General features: G+C 46.7%; 2 protein-coding genes across 2 annotated transcripts in view; both read right to left on the bottom strand.

Annotated features, from left to right (window-relative positions):
* The window catches only part of LOC118392300 (synapsin-3-like), a 112771-nt gene extending 112186 nt beyond the window's left edge, over positions 1-585 (bottom strand). Inside the window, exon 1 of the mRNA XM_052460107.1 lies at positions 446-585. Coding sequence (XP_052316067.1) covers positions 446-580 — 135 coding nt within the window. The 5' untranslated portion in view covers positions 581-585. The remainder of the gene's footprint in view (positions 1-445) is intronic.
* A 4076-nt stretch (positions 586-4661) lies between these two features.
* Positions 4662-19271, bottom strand: part of LOC118392777 (laminin subunit beta-1-like) — a 26645-nt gene continuing 12035 nt past the window's right edge. The window contains exons 9-33 of the mRNA XM_052460106.1: positions 19072-19260; positions 18573-18749; positions 18370-18482; positions 18203-18282; positions 17795-17930; positions 17536-17694; positions 17094-17230; positions 16805-16925; positions 16384-16570; positions 15936-16079; positions 15483-15714; positions 15153-15316; positions 14509-14733; positions 14191-14408; positions 12217-12313; positions 8969-9338; positions 8547-8731; positions 8188-8429; positions 7865-8071; positions 7492-7636; positions 7069-7276; positions 6536-6677; positions 5861-6037; positions 5387-5546; positions 4662-5125 (exon numbers count right to left, since the gene is read on the bottom strand). Coding sequence (XP_052316066.1) covers positions 4989-5125; positions 5387-5546; positions 5861-6037; positions 6536-6677; positions 7069-7276; positions 7492-7636; positions 7865-8071; positions 8188-8429; positions 8547-8731; positions 8969-9338; positions 12217-12313; positions 14191-14408; positions 14509-14733; positions 15153-15316; positions 15483-15714; positions 15936-16079; positions 16384-16570; positions 16805-16925; positions 17094-17230; positions 17536-17694; positions 17795-17930; positions 18203-18282; positions 18370-18482; positions 18573-18749; positions 19072-19260 — 4352 coding nt within the window. The 3' untranslated portion in view covers positions 4662-4988. The remainder of the gene's footprint in view (positions 5126-5386; positions 5547-5860; positions 6038-6535; positions 6678-7068; positions 7277-7491; positions 7637-7864; positions 8072-8187; positions 8430-8546; positions 8732-8968; positions 9339-12216; positions 12314-14190; positions 14409-14508; positions 14734-15152; positions 15317-15482; positions 15715-15935; positions 16080-16383; positions 16571-16804; positions 16926-17093; positions 17231-17535; positions 17695-17794; positions 17931-18202; positions 18283-18369; positions 18483-18572; positions 18750-19071; positions 19261-19271) is intronic.

Raw genomic sequence — 19271 nt, 5'->3', positions numbered from 1 at the left:
ACATAATTGTATAAAACATGCCAAATATGTTGATGCAGAGGGTTGGGATTCACTAAATACAAAGAAAATCTTATTCATAAGCCCAATTAGGAACGCAGGTGCGTGTAACAATGTCCTAGCTGCATGCTGGAATTCCCTTTTCAACCCAAACCAATCAATAAATCACAAGATATTAATGAACAAATTATTGCCGCACACCGTTACCGACTACCCGGTACCCCGTGTACTGTCGCAAGCAAACAGCCCTGACTGCAACGCGCTAATTAGCCTGCGCAAATAAATATAACCAGCGGCTGAAATACGCGAACGTACTCGAAGAAACCGTTTCGTTAGTATGGTGAATGATCCATTTCAGCTGAGAGCGGTGGACCGAGAATTAAAAATTACATGCACAGAGGCACCACATTGAATTACGTGCCGAATCAATTTTTCTGTAATGGTTTACCTGGGTATCTGGTAACACAAAGTGTTTGGATGATGCTCCCCTTGCGCTCGTGTCACAATCCTCACCAGCTCGCGCTTCAGAATCCACCAGTCTCCTTTGTATCCCACAATGCATGCTGGGAGCTGCAAAATGCATCCATTCCTGAGATCCCCTGGTTATCTCATTGGTCAATTAATTTGTGGTATTTAATAGCATCCCTCATAATTTCTTTGACTTGTGGAATATTAATATTTAATATTTCAAGGATGTGGCAGCATTGAATTTTCAGTTCAGACAAATCCAGTGCTGAGAGATAAGAGAGACTCCAGGTAGGTGTTTTATGGGCTACTGATTTCCAGGGAAGCCCTACTTCCTTGAAAACACACACACACACACCACAGAAAAAACACAGAAAATATTTATATTAATTTGGAATCATATATCTTGTATAGGCTTAATAATTATTTTGATCTCAGACAGAAGTAATACTTTCTGTTATGTATATTCTTGGGACACCGATGTGTTTTAGCCTATCCAGAGTCAGACCATCTCTTTATGGCAAATATAAATTCAATTACCTTTGCAAAATGATGCCCTCCACAATTGTAACATACTTGTTTACTGTCTCAATGCTCCCTATCCCAGACACTCTTAGACAAAAAGGCTTCCAAAAGTCTTCTGCAGCTGTCCCCATAGGATAACCTTTTTTTTGGTTCCAGGTACAACTCTTTTGGGGTTCCATGTCAAACCCTCTGTGAAAAGGGTTATACATGGAACCCAAAAGGGTTCTACCTGGAACCAAAATGGTTCTACCTGGAACCAAAAGGGTTATTCAAAGGGTTCTCCTATGGGGACAGCCACAGAACCCTTTTTGATTCTAGATAGCACCTTTTTTTCTAAGCGTGTAGTGCCAGAAAACCTGTCACACAAGAGTACACTTCACCACTACTTTCAATGATCATTCCGGGATTGAATGAGTCAAAGCTCTAACTCTCAAACTTAATGCCCTTGCTTAGTGCTGTGTAATAACTAATAATGATGCAAATTCCTGATTGTTATTATAAACATTTACATGTTTTATTTGTATTGGGGAAACACCTCTTCTAGTAGGCTATATGAAAAGACGTTGCCTCATATTGGAAACTTTCCAGGGTGACTGGATTGGAAACTTTCTTAATGAATTAAAACAATGAATTAACTAAAGCCTAAATATTGGAAAGTGTATATGCTAATTCGAATTTAGTGAGCAGTTCCTTGCTCATCCTTCCAGGGAAAAACACAGTACATTCACAGATGCTGACTCCCATTGATTCCCTTAGTAAAAGACATCATTGTCCCGATAAGCAGACTAATTCATTTCAGGCATAATACAAATATCAATTGCTTGTTGGGTTGATAACAGAGGCATTAGAATGTAACTATTAAACATTCAAAGAGTTTCAATGTCTATTGCATTTGAGCTTCATAGCAAGTCAGTGGTTTGAAACGTTTCAAGATCATAGTATTAGTATGATGCAAGAGGCACAGTGTGACTTACTCCCTTTATCAAAGTCACGGCTTGATCCGAGGGGTTGTCATTTCTTTGTGAGTGAGCGTTCAGAAGTTCAGTGACAACAACAACAAACACTAAATTGATTCTGAATATTTCAAATGCAACAACGATTTGATTTAATACCCAGACTGCAACGTTGGAGCTTCTGCCAAAGTTCAGCTTTTGATTTCAAAGCCCTTTTGACACCCAGCCCACTTATCATTTTTTTGTAGCTGTTGTTGTTGTGTCCACTGAAATTTACCACATCAATCAATAGTAGACCACTGCCAGAGGAGACTCTTTAATAATGAGCATATTAGTTTAAATGATTCACTGCAGAGGGAAACCACGCTTTTTTTAGGAGTCTCTCTATATCCAGTAATTGATAGTTGAATGTTTTAGCACCTTGTACATTCCAGTATTGAGTCAAATTGTGTATGATGGCTAGCTCTGACGCAGAAAATACGTGTGTTCTGCACAGTGTCCAATGATTTTAATCAACAATGCCATCCCACGTTTAAATCAGCAGACACCTACCTATGTCATGAGAAACTACAGCGGATCCTCATAGGAAAGTGTCGTCCATGCCATAGACCTTAATCATAAAGAAACAGTGACCTGACTGACTTCCAAGCCCTCTCCAACTTTCCTCTGCAACAACCTGCCTTGTCTTTGGAGCAGACTGGGTTACTGGGAAGAACTTTGTGACAAATGTTTTTTTTTCTTCAAAAGTGCTAATTAAATCAAATGTTTATTTGATTGATTGATTCTCTCTCTCTCCCTTTCTCCCTCTAACTTGCTCTCTCTCCCTCTCTCTCTCTCTCCTCTCTGCAGCCCTTCTATGGTCTGGCGGCTGCTCTAAAATGCTTCCTCACCATCTTCCTGCTGTAAGTGTACCAGAGAGATCAGAGCAGCGTCATCGGCAGTACAATGACTCGGCACAAAGTAAGGTAAACACATCTCAGACCCCAGTGGGAATGGGCCAAGGAGAGAGAGGAAGGAGTCATATTTAATTAATATCTCATCAAGGGGTGGCAGCGTAGCCTAGTGGTTAGAGCGTTGGACTAGTAACCGGAAGGTTGCGAGTTCAAACCCCCGAGCTGACAATCTGTCGTTCTGCCCCTGAACAGGCAGTTAACCCACTGTTCCCAGGCCGTCATTGAAAATAAGAATATGTTCTTAACTGACTTGCCTGGTTAAATAAAGGTCAAATTAAATTAAATTAAAATTCAGGAAAACCACGCTCTACCACACTTGCTGATATTGAGAAGTGCCCCGTGACCAGCTACATGGGAACCACATCATTCTCCTATCTGCCCGGCAGCTGTAGCCATCTCAAGGCCAAGTGGCTGCTAATCAAATGGTCCAAACAGGAAGGTGATGTTAGGGCCGGTTAAGGTCAATGGCTGTTTACTGTCGTACGATGGATGGGCTGACCAGCTGTGTTTTTTTTACAGGATTTAGCTATTTAGCTGTTCTGCAAATGGATGATGAGGTTAGGCATGGTATAAGGTTTTCGGAGAGTCATCCATGCCAGCTGATGAAAAAATATGTGTCTCGAATGAGGCATTGCACTGCAGGATGACTTTTGTGATGTATTAAAAATGATATAATTGTACAAGCATTCACATCATGCAGTCAAACCACTGTACCATAAATACTGTACACAGGGGAAGGGACTGGCTGAACCACTTTCGAAAGCAATTTATCTCACAGATATGCTGGAGTGGGGTTAATATGTAAGGGAAAACAGTGATGCCTGACTGATTTGCAGCACTAAATGGAAAGAGCTAATTTCAGAGGGAGGGAAGGCCGCCATATTGATTGCTTCCTGCCAAATCTCATTTGATGAAGAGGTCCAGGCGGAACACTGCTGGTGCCATTTGTATCTCATTTGCTCAGAGCAAGTCTGAGTCACTGGGTGGAGACACAGTGTGATGGTCACAGAGGAGGAAACCCTCCGGAGAGGAAGGAGGGATTCATGGGAGGATGAGAGAGATGTTCATTATGCATGCTCAACAGGATCAGCCTGAGGAAAGAACTGTTCAGAACCACTGATCTACAAATCACCTTGCATCAATAATGCGAGAGAGAGAGAGAGAGAGAGAGAGAGAGAGAGAGAGAGAGAGAGAGAGAGAGAGAGAGAGAGAGAGAGAGAGAGAGAGAGAGAGAGAGAGAGGGGGGCAGAGACACTGAGGGTGTAAGAGAAAAGGCAGGAGAAAGACAAGCAGAACTCTAACTGCCCAAATTGATAAGAAGGTAGGCTATATTTTCAAATGTAGGAAATGGATTGTCTAGTTAAGCCTACAATGACAGTGAATGAGTAAGGTTGTTTCAGTTGGCAGAGTGTATAGCATGTTATTACAGTTAAACGTGATGGAAGTACATTTGCCTGTAATTGAATTGGACTCCATAACGGAAAACTAAACTGAAATTGTGTATGTGCCTGCTACTCCCTAGAGATTATGAAAACGCAGCAGAAAGAGGGTATATTTTTTCAGATTGCCACAAGGGGAAAGCAAACACCAAATACTGTACATTTCAAAAGTATCTCATTTTAGGTAGAGGTGAACTAGGCAATGTTGACTAGGCATTTTTTGCAAAAAAAATTTAAATGCAGTTATTACTTTATATTAAAAAGTTAAATTACAGCAATAGGTTGATGGGTACAAATTGTATCATACAATTGAATAGGCTCTCGTATGCTTCGGTCCAGACACATTTTAATATCTTTACAGACACGATTATAAAAAATATTTCCATAGAATCTAAAATCATGAAATCTATGTGCACTCTTATGGTTAAAACGTGTATTACTTGTGATAATAGCTTATATGGCTTAGAGACCCGTTTCACACAGAAACAGTTTTTTTTATGGAATACTTGGTTCTTAGTGGTAAAATACTGCTTTTGGTCTTTGGACTCTCCTGAGTGATTGTCATATGATCTTTTTGGCACTAAAGAAGACATCGTCATAATCTCTGGTATGACATCCGGGCAGGCATTGCCAGGGATGCTGTTGGCATGGTTACCCTAAGAACAGGTGCTGTAGACCATTACTTTCTGGCTGATGTCATTGAGCAGCTGGCGTGCCGTTTTCTCCAGCCCGGCCAGCTGAACTGTCTTGGCCTCCAGAGTACGCTGGTTGGCCGCATACGACCTCTCCAACTCTGGAAACACACAGTGATGTCATTAGAGAGTAGGTGTGTGCGTGCACGCGTGTGTGCATGTGTGCATGTGCATATGCATGAATTTACGCTTGTGCGTGCATGCTTGTGTCGTGTGTGTTAGCACACGTGTGTGTGTGTGTGTGTGTGTGTGTGTGTGTGTGTGTGTGTGTGTGTGTGTGTGTGTGTGTGTGTGTGTGTGTGTGTGTGTGTGTGTGTGTGTGTATGCATATGTGTGCGTGTGGGTGTGCGTGTGTGTGTTACCTCTGAATCTCTGTAGTTTTACACTGGACTGGGTGAGCAACTCCTTGGCCTCCTGCTGCAGTAGCTCCGCCCTCTTCCTGGCATCAGACACGCCCTCTGCCTTCGTCACTACCAAGCCCTCCACAACACTGTATTTACCCTTCACCTCCAAGTCAAACTCCTACACGCAATAAAACACACACACACACACACACACACACACACACACACACACACACACACACACACACACACACACACACACACACACACACACACACACACACACACACACACACACACACACACACACACACACACACACACACACACAAAGCAGAAAGCACATTGAGAATGGGTTGGCAGGTAAAATTCTTGGCTGTGTGTGTGCATGTGTGTGTGTGTGTGTGTGTGTGTGTGTGTGTGTGTGTGTGTGTGTGTGTGTGTGTGTGTGTGTGTGTGTGTGTGTGTGTGTGTGTGTGTGTGTGTGTGTACCTGCAGGGCCTGCTCTGCGTCCTGCCTAGCGGTCTCAGACAGACTCTCAGTGTGCTGTGTGTGGTGGCTGGTGCCCAGGCTGCTCTCTCTCAGCAGAGTCACGTCTCTCTCCAGCTGCAGCAGACGCAGTGTGGCGTTACTCAGACACAGCTCCGACTCCGCCGTCTCCGACTCCACCTGTAAACACACAAACACATGTTAAAATGTATTCAAGCACAGGCACAAACATACACACATGTATTGGTCTTCTATCCTCGTGAGGACCTAAAATTCAAAATCCTATTTTCTCTAAACCTATTTCCCCTAACCATTAGCCTAACCCTAATCTTACGCCTAACACTAACCTTAACCTGTAACCCTAACTCTTAAGCTTAAAATAGCCTTTGTTCTCATGGGGACATGGGGAATTTTTGGGTCCCAACAAGGAGTCACCAGCCCACACACACACACACACACATACACACATACACACACATGTATGCAAGCACACACATCACACAACACACACGTTTAGAGATCTTGTATGGAATGTTTATTTCCACAAAACTCCCACATATCTCTCAATGCATAGCCTGAAAACTCTAAAAACATGAGCCTAATATAATAAAACCACAATCAAGAGAAGTGCCCCTGTGTGCTTAGACACAACTGAAGCCCTGGTCAGAGGTGACTTACAGATGTGATGAGGTCAAGTGTTCCCCTGGTGTTGTTGTGGGCCTGTTTGACGGCATCGATGGCAGCATTCTGAGCACGCTCAGTCGTTTCCAGAGCTTCCTTCACCAGGGCAGCTGTCTCCTTCATCTCAGACACCTCCTGACTGAGAGGAGATTGTATGTGAATTTGTCAATGTGGTTCTGTGTGCATTTATTAGGGAAAGGGGAAAGTCAGTTGTGCAACTGAATGCCTTCAACTGAAATGTGTCTTCCACATTTAACCCAACCTCTCTGAATCAGAGCAGCGCGGAGGGCTGCCTTTATCAACATCCACGTCTTCAGCGCCCAGGGAACAGTGGGTTGACTGCCTTGCTCAGGGGCAGAACGACAGATTTTGTCAGCTTGGGGAGTGTGTGTGTTAGCCTGTGTGTGGGTCTGTATGTGTTTGTGTCTGCCTGCGTTCGTGCATGCTATGTGTGTGCATTTGTGTGTACGTGTTTGTGTGTGTGTGTGTACATTTGTGTGTACGTGTGTGTGTGCATGCGTGCATCTTACCTGGCGGTGCGGGCCTGCTCCAGCAGCCTCTCTGCAGTGTGTATGTCATTGGCACTCTGACTGAGGATGTCCTCCACGCTGGTGAGGGCTCCCACCCTGTCTCTGATCTCCTTGGTCAGGGCCTCCAGCTGCTCGGGCGATGTGGGCATCTCCAGGGCCAACACCTCATTTGAAACCGCTTCAATAACCTCCACTTTGGCACGGTCGTCTGTCACCGTGGAAACAGAGCTAATTAGACTCAAAGAGCCATACACAGGGGATCTACCACAATCAATTACAATCAGTTCTAATCACAAGCATAACCAATCATGAGGAAAGAAGAGCTGGAGCCCTGATTGTCTATGAATCAGTGATCATTTAGTTAGTCTGTACAGTACACTGAAAGATTGAGGCCTGCTCTTTGAAAGATGTGTGTATACTCACTAGTGAGTAGGCCTCGTATCTCCTTGATGAGGCTGCGGAGCTGCTCGTTGCTCTGTTCCACTCTATCTCGACTCTGGTTGGACTTCAGCAGCACCTCTTGAGCATTCAGCTTGGCCTCGTCCGCACGCACCTTGCCCTCCCACACCTAGAGGGTGCCACAGGACTTAACTTAAGGTAAACACTCCTCAACAGACCAATGCTTGTGCTGGAGCAAGCAGATATCCTATGCTCTAGTTACTATGATAATCATGTAAGATGACTATATTCATGTAGGGCTGAATCATAACCAAACATCAGCTGTATTACACAAAGTTATATTGCGTGAATCTCAAGTTAGGATTCGGCCTGGAGTGTAAAAAACTACAGTTCCCACCATCCTAGAGAGCTTGTCCACTTCCTGCAGGGTGGAGAGGATTTCCTGGTCGAAGTCCTTGGCTGTTTTCAGAGTGCTTTGTGTCTGTGTGAATAAACCGTCACACCCCTCCCCACCACAGCGAAGGGTGCCGTCCTCCGACACACACCCCACCCCTCCACAGGGGGACGCAGCACACCCCTCCTCCCCCCCAGCTGCTCCACATGTCTGCACAGAGAGAACACACACCAATCAGGTAAGAGCACTGTAAAACCAGGGACCAATCAAAAATCAGTATGGTGAAGAAGTGCGATGATAATTGGCTACTGATAGATCAGACTTACCTGCTTGCTGAGCTCTGATAGGTCAAGAGTGTTGAGCTCTGTGGCGAGACTCTCCAGTCTCTCTGTGTGTTTCTGTTGTCTCAGGTCAAACTCCGCCTGGTTCTGGCTCAGTCTGGCCTCCGCTTCACGCCGTAGTGTAGCCGACTGTTCCAAAGTGTTGTCGGGGTAACTGGTGGTCTGATTGGCACGGATCTCCGCCCTCTTAGACTCCAAGTGGGCCTTGGTGATGGTGTCCATCGCTCCTGCCATACACAAATAAAACACACACACACACACACACACAGAGCACAGGGGTGTGTCAGAACTAGTAATGATATCATGCATACTGTACACCCTCTCTTTTCTCCCTCCTCTCTCACCCTCTATGTTAGAGTTCTTCACAGTCTTTATGTGGTCTCGAATGTCTGTGACTGTTCTCTCTAGCTCTTGGGCCTGCTTTCTCAGTGCGTCCAGACTGGCCTCGGTGTCATTGGCATTGACAACGAGACGGGACAGGGAATCCTCAGAGACGTTCAGCCTCTCGTTCAGGTCTGCCACCAGCTCACTGTTACACACACACACACACACACACACACACACACACACACACACACACACACACACACACACACACACACACACACACACACACACACACACACACACACACACACACACACACACACACGGAGAATAGTATTTTCATTAGAGTTGACATGGACTGACCATAACATCAAGCATCCGAACAGATCATTTCAACGTGTAAATGTGTGTATGCAGGTGAGTGTTTGTGTGTACATACGTGGCCTGCTGCATCATCTGTTGTACATCTTCCATCTTCTGTATAGCGGGGTTGTTCTCTACTATCGCACTGATAGCATTAGCACTAATCTCCAGACTGCTAACGGTGTCTTTGTACGGCGCCGTCACCCCACTGGTCTGGAGCTCTGTCACATGATCCTTCAAACGCTGAGTCTGATTGGACAGTTCCCCTACCACGCGGTCCCACTCGGCAAAGCACTGGTGGCATCGTTCGCAGGCGGGGAACGTCCCATGGTACCCTCTGGCACACTGGTTACACCTGGGCCCAGACACACCCTCCACACACACACACTGGCCGGACGAACGGTGGCACTGCTCGCTGGCGATGCCACGCAGGTCACAGTCACACGCTGGAGGGTGAGAAAGCGGAAAGAGGAGAAGAGAGAAAAGGGTTAAGCACACACACATACCTATAGTTGACTTGAGGTGAAAACAGTTGTGATAGTGGAAAGGAAATGAGGGTACAAGGAAAGGAACTCATAGTAATATGATAACAGGTCTGTGCCCTTTAAAAGCCCCCCCTAGGGAAACAGAGGTATTGAAAAACTATATTATTAACGTCTCAACAGTCCTGCGTTGCGAGTAAATGAACCCACAGGTAGCCGTGACCTATAAACTCTCACCATTTTGACCCCGCCCCCCAGTCTGAAGCACAGCAGAGACAAGCCCTCTAACCTCTAGAGTGGAGGAGAGGAGAAGGTGAGGAATAGAGTGATGGAGTAAGTCACAGTGAAAGAATGTGGGGAATGGAGAACAGGAAAGGATGTATATACGCGGTTAGCAGCCATTACTGTTGCCTAAGCTTTTCAAGAGGGTGATTGATGCACCAAAAAAAGAAAAATATTCAACATACAATTATAAAGCAACCAGCTGCAATAGGATTGTGAGTTTGCTCAACATTTGATGTACAAAACATTAAGAACACCTGCTCTTTCCATGACATAGACTGACTATGATCCCTTATTGATGTCACTCGTTAAATCCACTTCAATCCGTGTAGATGAAGGGGAGGAGACAGGTTAAAGAAGGATTTAAGCCTTGAGACAATTGAGACACGGATTGAGCATGTGTGCCATTCAGAGGGTTAATGGTTAAAGACAAAATATTTCAGAGCCTTTGAACAGGGTATGGTAGTATGTGCCAGGCGCACCGGTTTGTACCAAGAACTGGAACGCTGCTGGGGTTTTCACACTCAACAGTTCCCCGTGTGTACCAAGAATGGTCCACGAACCAAAGGACATCCAGCCAACACCTTGTAGAGTCCCGAAGAATTGAGGCTGTTCTGAGTGCAAACGTTTGGAGTCTTGAACACTCAGTGTCGATGAACCAACATATATTTTTAAGTTGAATTGTATGTTCACTCAACTTTGAATTTTAGGTTAAGTGAACATACAATTCAAGTTGAGCATGTATTCTACATTATTTGTATATTTCCCAGTGTAAAATGAACTCTTTATGACAATACATTACATACGTACATCGTAAGGCCTTTCTTTGAGGGCCTAGTTACATCCTAACACAGTGGTCTGAAACTCCTGTTTTACAGCCTGCAAGTCACATTATCCTGGCTTGCAAAGTGATGTGTAATTCCTTTTGGAGTTAGTCACCTGTAACGGCTGCCAAGGTAGTCGTTCTCAGTTAGTCTTTTTTATCTGAGGACAGTTCACACACACACACACACACACACACACACACACACACACACACACACACACACACACACACACACACACACACACACACACACACACACACACACACACACACACACACACACACACACACACACACTCCCTTGTGGCTGAGCCCTGCTTATATGGTCACCATGACCCAGAGTGCTTAGGCTTAGGACAGCAACCGCTATTGTTACACTGTAAACACAACCACATACTACTGATACCTACTGTGACGGTAGTGAACCTAAACATGACTTGAACGGCTGACAGTAACACGAGTGACCACACCACTATACACAAAGGCGGTCATGAACAGATAACACGATAATCACAGCCACACACATGTGGTTGAGCCTGTACCAACGGCCGTGACATCTTAATTCACACACACACACACAGACGCCGTCGTCAAGCCTGTCACTTTAACCTCTGACCTCTTAAATCAGACCTCAATAAGAGGGTCATGTGTCAATCCTCAAAAGTGTCTCTCTTTATCTCTCTCTCTCTATGTCAAACACACACACACACACTCATACACATACACACACATGCATGCAGTATACACACAGAGCGATGATAGGGCGAGGACAGAGCCAGGAGGCCAGACTAACTTTACGGGCAGTTTGGGAATGCTGCAGGAATTCCTAAGCCACAGGAATAAGACCACGACAGGATTTCTCTGATCGCTGGGAACATCTGCCTCTGATTCTCACATGAGCCAAGGAGTTATTCCCAGAATTTCACTCTCAAAATCCCCCCCCTCTCTCTCCCTCCCTCTCTCCTCTCTCTCTCTCTTTCACTGTCTCTCTGAGGGTGTGCCAACTTCTATAAGACCTACATTTCTCCAGATGCGGTGATTGATTGAAACTGGCCTGTTTGTCAAGTCAGTTGTTCAGCAGGCAATAGACCATGTAGAGATATAGACAGGGCGGAGTCATTTAGAGCCAACTAGCACCACACTGGTGACACATGCACACACTGATACAAGGACAGACATTCGCACGAATGCACACACACACGCACACACACGCACACACGTGCACACAAACACACAGAGACAGACTCATGCATTACACACAATGTTAAAACAACACGGAAGCATGAACGTCACTTCAGTATCTCCAGAGACATCCACTCCGCTGAAGTCTGATAACACACACACACACACACACACACACACACACACACACACACACACACACACACACACACAAACACACACTGTGAGAAAACTGTAACGCAAAAAAAAACATATAAAACCCAGCTTCCAGCCCAGTCACTCATGGGAACCACCGGTCATGAGAACGAGACCGTGAGAGACTGTTTACTCAAAGAGACCGATGCAAAACACACAGAACCCCTCTCTAAGAGTGTTTCTCCAGACCCCAGTACATTCAGAGAGAGACCCACTTGGAGAGGAAGCAATGGCGCTCTTCGATACCCTGTTGCACATGTTTCAGCTTCATGATGTTTAAGGCAGTCATGGGAAGGAATCCACACACATACTTTCTACTTTCTACTGCTACTCAAAATCCCAGCCAGAGTTACTTACCTTGACATTTGACCTCAGGGTCTCCCCAGAACTTATCTCGGCACTCGTTGCATTTTCGACCCCCGAAACCTGACCTGCACGAGCACTGCCCTGACAGCTAGAAAACACACAAGACAATACAAACACAACATGTCAGCATTATGAACATGCAATGTACACTGAGTGTACAAAACATTAAGAACACCTTCCTAATTTTGAGTCGCCCCCCCCCCCACACACATCCTTCTTTAACCTTTAACCTCCTCCCTTTCATCTACACTGATGGATATGCCTTTATTAATACAATTTTCATGTTCAAAATTGTGCACTCTCCTCAAACAATAGCATGGTATTCTTTCACTGTAATAGCTACTGTAAATTGGACAGTGCAGCTAGATGAACAAGAATGTAAGCTTTCTGCCCTTATCAGATATGTCTATGTCCTGGGAAATGGTCTTGTTACTTACAACCTCATTTTAATCGCATTATAGCCTACATGAGCTCAACTGTCCCGTGGAAGGGACACCGATCGCGAAGAGGTTTCAACGAGTCACATCAATAAAGGATTATAGCTTTCGCCTGGATTCACCTGGTCAGCCGATGTCATGGAAAGAGCATCATGTTTCGTGCACTCGGTGTACCATCTCCAGGTTAGAGGAGGGTATTCTTGCTACACACTGTACAAAGGACAGTGGCCTGTATTGTCTACAGAGTTTCAGAGTAGGAGTGCTGACCGAGGATAAGATCCCAGGTCAAGATACGTGTTTACGTTAATACAGCGTATTGAAACTCGCGGTATACAGACCACATCAGGCCTGCAAGTCACATTGTGCTGTCTGGTAAAGTGTTGTGTAATTCCTATTGGAATCCAGCCTGAGTGGGGATATCCAGCATTTGGAATTTGTATTCACCCGTAACCTGCACTCAGGATAACTGCCAGGGTTGGGAAGACTAAGACATGAGACGACATAAAGCAGGGTTCACCAACTGGCGGCCCACGTTTGGCCCACCTAGTTTTCTGATCCAAGTTTTAAAAAAAATGTTTTTATTGTTGAACATAAAATATTGTAAAAACACCAGTAAATCAGCTCAAAGTGATTATTATTTTGGAAATCTGTTCCAAAATATTCACATTCATAATAAAGAGATATTTGTGACTGTATACAAACGTAAGCAAGCTTTGAAATTCTTCTGTTTTAGTCAAATATTATTGCAAATGATTTGTCATTATGTTCCCGGCCCCCTGGCCATCCACTTAAGAAAAAAAACATCCAACGGCTAAACGTCGTCGATGATCCCTGAGGTAAAGCATCTAAACTTATTATTATTATTATTATATATAAACTGGAGAAACCTTTTCAGTAACGGGTTAAATAAATCCAAGTAACAGATTGGATTCGGTTAGAAAATGTATGTTATTTATATCTGTGTAGCATCAATTCACATGCAAAAACATAGATATTGAAACAAACAATTCTTAAAATCTCCCTGCAATAGAGCATGCTGGGAAATATGATAAAGATGGGTGTGGTTTTGGTTAAATTTACACCAACACTGGGTTTCTTTTACACCACTGAGAGGCAAAAGACCTCCTGTGGGGACGGGGGATAAAAATATAAATATAAATATATATATATAGATATAGGACAAAACACACATCACACAGCAAGGCAGCAACACATGACAACACAACATGGTAGCAGCACAAAACATGGTACAAACATTATTGGGCACAGACAACAGCACAAAGTAGGTAGAGACAACAATATATCACGCAAAGCAGCCACAAACGTCAGTAAGAGTGTCCATGATTGAGTCTTTGAATGAAGAGAACGAGATAAAACTGTCCAGTTTGAGTGTTTGTTGCAGCTCGTTCCAGGCGCTAGCTGCAGCGAACTGAAAAGACGAGCGACCCAGGGATGTGTGTGCTCTGGGGACCTTTAACAGAATGTGACTGGCAGAACGGGTAAGGGTGAGGACAGTTGTGGCTCTCACCTCGTTGCACGACGTCCCAAAGGAGTGGGTTGGGTCACAGTCACAGGTCTGGCAGCCCTTTCCGCTTCCAATGTTGAACGTATCAAGGGCACAGCGGTCGCAGTTCTGGCCAATAACATTAGGCCGGCAGGGACACTGGCCAGTCTGCAGGTCACAGTGACACTCCCCCGGAGACGGACACGCCTCCGACATTGTGCCCACTGAATAACACATACACCCTACAGAGAGAGAATGACAGTTACACACACACACACACTCACACTCACACTCACACACACACACACTACATATATACACACACTGTCTAACTGTACTCACTCCTGCAGCTCTGGCTGGTGGCGTTGCCGTAGTAACCCAGCTTGCAGCGCTGGCAGCCATAGCCCTCGGTATGGTGCAGGCATTTGAGGCAGACACCTGTGTGAGCGTCGCAGGACCCCGGGTCCAGCTGGTCGATGTTGTCGTTACACTGGCAGGGCAGACAGCGCCCGCTGGGCACCTGGGGGTTACCATAGTGACCTGGGGCACACTCGTCACACCTGGCTCCTACGGAAGAGAAGGAAAGGTGAATTCCGAACTGTTTACACACACAGACACACACAGACACACACACCTACAGTTATTCATCCGTAAGGAAGCAGAACTGTCCATTGGCTGCAGTGAGTAGTACATTGCAGTCATGGCAAGGTTGTAAACACTCATCAAACAGTCATAGAACAATTGTAAACAGTCGTAAACAGTTACAGGCAGTGGACTGGCCTGTGGGATCTGTGGGATCTCTCACAGACACTCACTGTCCCTGTAGTTACTACCTGCCCATTATGACTAGGAGCAGAGGGTATTCTGCTAGCTCTGTTTCAGGGAAAATGTGTACTAGGACTGGGAGAACAATATATGGCATTTTGTGTGTGATGTGGTGTGTGTGGGTGCATGCGCGCGTGTCCGTGTGTGTGTGTGTGTCTAACCTCTGTATCCAGGGCTGCAGGCACAGACCAGCTGGTAGTTGTCGGCGGTCTGGTAGCAGCTGTCTGCGTACTGGCGCCCGCTCCCCGGCCCGTCGGGACACATGCAGGGGCGGCAGTGACCCCCCAAACCCAACACGGGGTCGCCATGGTAACCATCCAGACACCTGTAAGACATGATAAGAGGCAAGGTAAACACTCACATACACACACACACGCGCTTGGTACTGATAAAGAGGAAGCATGACAGTGAAATATGCACTGTGGTTTGGTGTGTGGTATATTAGCTGGCTCGAATTTTAAGATGGTATATGGTATAATTTCACACAGTACCTTTCACACATGTGCCCGGTGGTGAAGGCGCGGCAGCCCTGGCACTCCCCGGTCTGAGGGTGGCAGTAGTCGCTGTTGCCGTTGCACTGACAGGGCTGGCATTGAGGGAAGCCCCAGTAGCCTGGCAGGCAGTGGACACACTGACGCCCTGACGCCCCTGGAACACACTCACACTGACCTGTAGCCTCGTGGCAGAAAGCGTTCACAGAGCCCGTAGGACTACACTCACAGCCTGGGGAGAGAGGAGGGAGAGGTGGGAGGGAAGGGAGGGTGTAATAGGGAGAGGGGAAGGAGGGGTGGAGCAAAGAGGAAGATAAGAGGGGAAAAGAGAGTGGGAAAGGGATTAAAAAAATACCACACTTTTGAAGTTGGAACTTCAACCACAGGCTCAAAATAACCCTCTGCCTGACATTTAACCTCTAACCCCTGACCCAATGCTTGTCTGTCACTCACGTCTGCATCCTAATGGGCTGAACAGGAAGGTGGCGGGGGCACAGCGGTCACAGTTCCTGCCTGCCACATTGGGCCGACACCGGCACTGCCCGCCGCTGGGGTCGCACACTGCACTAAGAGAGCCCTGGGAGTCACACTGGCACGCTATAGAGCAGGGAGAGGGAGAAAGTAAAAGAGGGGGGAAAGATAGGGGAGGGGAGAAGAGGGAGGAGGGAAGATGTGTGTGTGTGAGAGAGAGAGAGAGAGAGAGAGAGAGAGAGAGAGAGAGAGAGAGAGAGAGAGAGAGAGAGAGGAATGCAGAAATGAGAGTTGTTGCTGTTGTTGCTGTTTGAGTATTAGGAATGCTTCAGGAAGCAAATGATTGTTTATTAATGATAAACAGACAGACTCACAGAAAACATGCACTCATAGACATGCACCCCCCCCCCCCCTTAGCCCCGTCTCCTACCCATAGCCCCCTGGTGTAGCAGGGCAGACACACTGAAGATGTAGTTGTTGCAGATGTCCGTCATGGGGCTCTTGATGACGCTTTGGCTGCTCTCCAGACAGCGGTACCTCTGGAACGTATCCCACGCCCCCTCACCCTGAGAACCCTCAAACAACAGCAGCTCACGCACCCGCGGAATCAACACCAACTACAGGGAGAGAGAGGGAGGAGGAAGAGAGAAGGGGAGGGAAGGGTAGGACGAGAGCAAGGAAGAGACAGATAAAGACAGAGGGCTTGTCTTAGAGATAGTACCCGTCTGTTATTCCACACTCCATTGACTATAACATGACTACTGTAGGGATGTTTTCCATAATGACTCGTGTGCTAGTGGAAACTACAGTTTATCAGACTGTATGGAGCGTGGTTTGTGACTGTTACTTACGGAGTCGATGAGCGTGTAGGGGCTTTGGACGTCACTGAGAGAGGAGTAAAGAGGCAGGCCGAGACGCACAGTGTAGTTCCGCCCCTTCTCCAGACACACAGGCCTCAGGAGCAGCACATGTCTGAAACACACACGCAGAGGAGAGTACGGTTGAAACGGTAGAGGTGGTTTGTCAGTGTGTGTATGTGTGTTTGTGTGCATGCGTGTATGTGTGTGAAGATGGTGTACGAAGGTGGAGGCAAGGGTGTATTGTAGGGACCAGGGAGATGTGTGTCACTTGGGTACCTACCTGGATCCTGGAAGAAGAGACACCAACTGCTGATCTCCTCCTTGAAGCGTGTTTTCACATGGACTGGCTGGCTGCCCCACTCTCATTGAGTACGGACGTATCACTCTGATCTCCACCTGCTCCCACTGATCCGGCAACTACAGCAACACAGGGTTAAGGTTAGATTTAGTGTCAGGGTTAGAATTAGGTGAAGGGTTAAGGTTAGGAGATAGGGTACATTCCAGGTTAAGGGTTAGGAGCTAGGGTTAGGGTTAAGGTTAGGAGATAGGGTTAGGGTTAAGGTTAGGGTTCGGGTAAGACAATGGGTTAGGGTTAGGTTTAGCTGCACAAGACAAGTGTGTGTGTGTGTGTGTGTGTGTGTGTGTGTGTGTGTGTGTGTGTGTGTGTGTGTGTGTCTGTGCGTGCGTGCGTGCGTGCGTGCGTGCGTGCGTGCGTGTTTTACCTGTGGCTCGTAGCGAATCAGCATGTCGTAGTCCATGGAGTCAGGTAAGTTGTTGATGTGGAACTCCAGGTGGGCTCCCTCAGGTACCTTGACAAACCCAGCCCCTGTCCAGGTAGGACTACGGTTCAGAGGATAGGGCCTGGGAACAACCGTCACACCCTGAGAGAGAGGGAGGGAGAGAGAGATATGACACATTTAGAAAGACAAAGGCAGAGAGATTGAAAGCGAGAGGTCAACACACACACACACACACACTCACAGGGCCGTGCTTGGCTTCCTCAGCCTCGTAGGTGTAGTGGTCCAAGGCGATGAAGTAGTATCCTGACTCCACCTGGTCACAACGCCTCCCATACATGTGTTCTCGACACTGACACTGGCCTGATATCGGAGAACAACTAGAGATGGAGGGAGAGAGAGGGGGGACAATAGGGAAAGAGATAAATAGGGAGAGCAACAGAATGCGAAAAACTGACTGTTAGTGAATATCCAAGACCTTCAAATACATTTCTGCAACCATGCATTTTTGGGCGGGGTGGAATTATGAAGAGTAGTTGTGCTGTGATTGGATCATATGAGTAGAGGCGTGCTGTGATTGGATCATATGAGTAGAGGCGTGCTGTGATTGGATCATATGAGTAGAGGCATGATGTGATCGGTTAAAACGTACTCATTGTTGAGGGCTCCGCCCTGGTCGCAGTCACATGGTCTGCAGCCGTCCATGTCATTACTCAGGCCCCAGTGTTGCGGCTGCAGGAACAAAATAATAGAGTTATAAATAAACACACACACACACACACACACTGCAGACACACAGTGATGTGGTCGGTCCCTCACCAGACACCGGTCACAGTTCCTGCTGGTGACAAGGCGTTTGCAGAAGCAGTTTCCTGTGTCCATGTCACATGGGCTTCCTCCAGGCAGTGTGCCCAGGGGATTACAGGTACACTCTGCCAAAAACACACACACACACGTCAAATAAACAATGAGAGACAAAAAGATAGGAATGTGTGCGTGTGTGTGTGTGTGTGTAGACTCACGCAGGCAGCCGTTTGGTCCCTGTCCCAGGCCGTAGTGTCCCTGTCTACAGTGGTCGCAGCGCTCTCCCTCAACACTGGTCTTACAGCGACACTGTCCTGCTATCAGACCAGCGGACACGTCTGTCCTGCCGTCACACACACCACCCTGCAGGGAGCCCGTCGGGTCACAGCTACACGCTACAGACAGGGGGAGAGGGAGGGAGGTGAGTGAGAGAAAAAGACAGGAAGGAATGCGAGGGGACAGGGAGGGTAGGAGGGAGAGTGATGAGGCACTTGAAGGAGACAGAAACAGAAAGAGTTTGGGGGGGGTATTGGAGAGGGAGAGACGAAGGGGAGAAAAAGAAGAGAACAGAGACTCCAACAGTACATTAAGAGTGTTACGTTCAGAGACAGAGATCAAAGGGAGAGTTGAGAGTATGACCTCTGACCTTGATAGGTCATAGGTGAGGCCAGCAAACTCTTGGCCCTTGTCATAGGTCACAGAGAGACGGTGACGTACGTTCACAGATGTTGGGGTCTCTCAGGTGTCTTTCGGGGTGCTGGTAGTAGAAGGGTCTGCACTGCTCACACTGACGCCCCATGGTGTTGTGTTGACACTCATCACACACTCCTCCACTCACGTTCCCCGTAGACAGATACACAGCCATGTCAAAGTGACATGACCTGGAGTGGTGGTTACACTCGCACACTGGGAGAAGG

This window comes from Oncorhynchus keta, chromosome 13 (assembly GCF_023373465.1).
Source record: "Oncorhynchus keta strain PuntledgeMale-10-30-2019 chromosome 13, Oket_V2, whole genome shotgun sequence".
NCBI lineage: Eukaryota > Metazoa > Chordata > Actinopteri > Salmoniformes > Salmonidae > Oncorhynchus > Oncorhynchus keta.
Note: the sequence above shows the minus strand (reverse complement) of the source record. Positions and strands in the feature narration are given on the sequence as shown.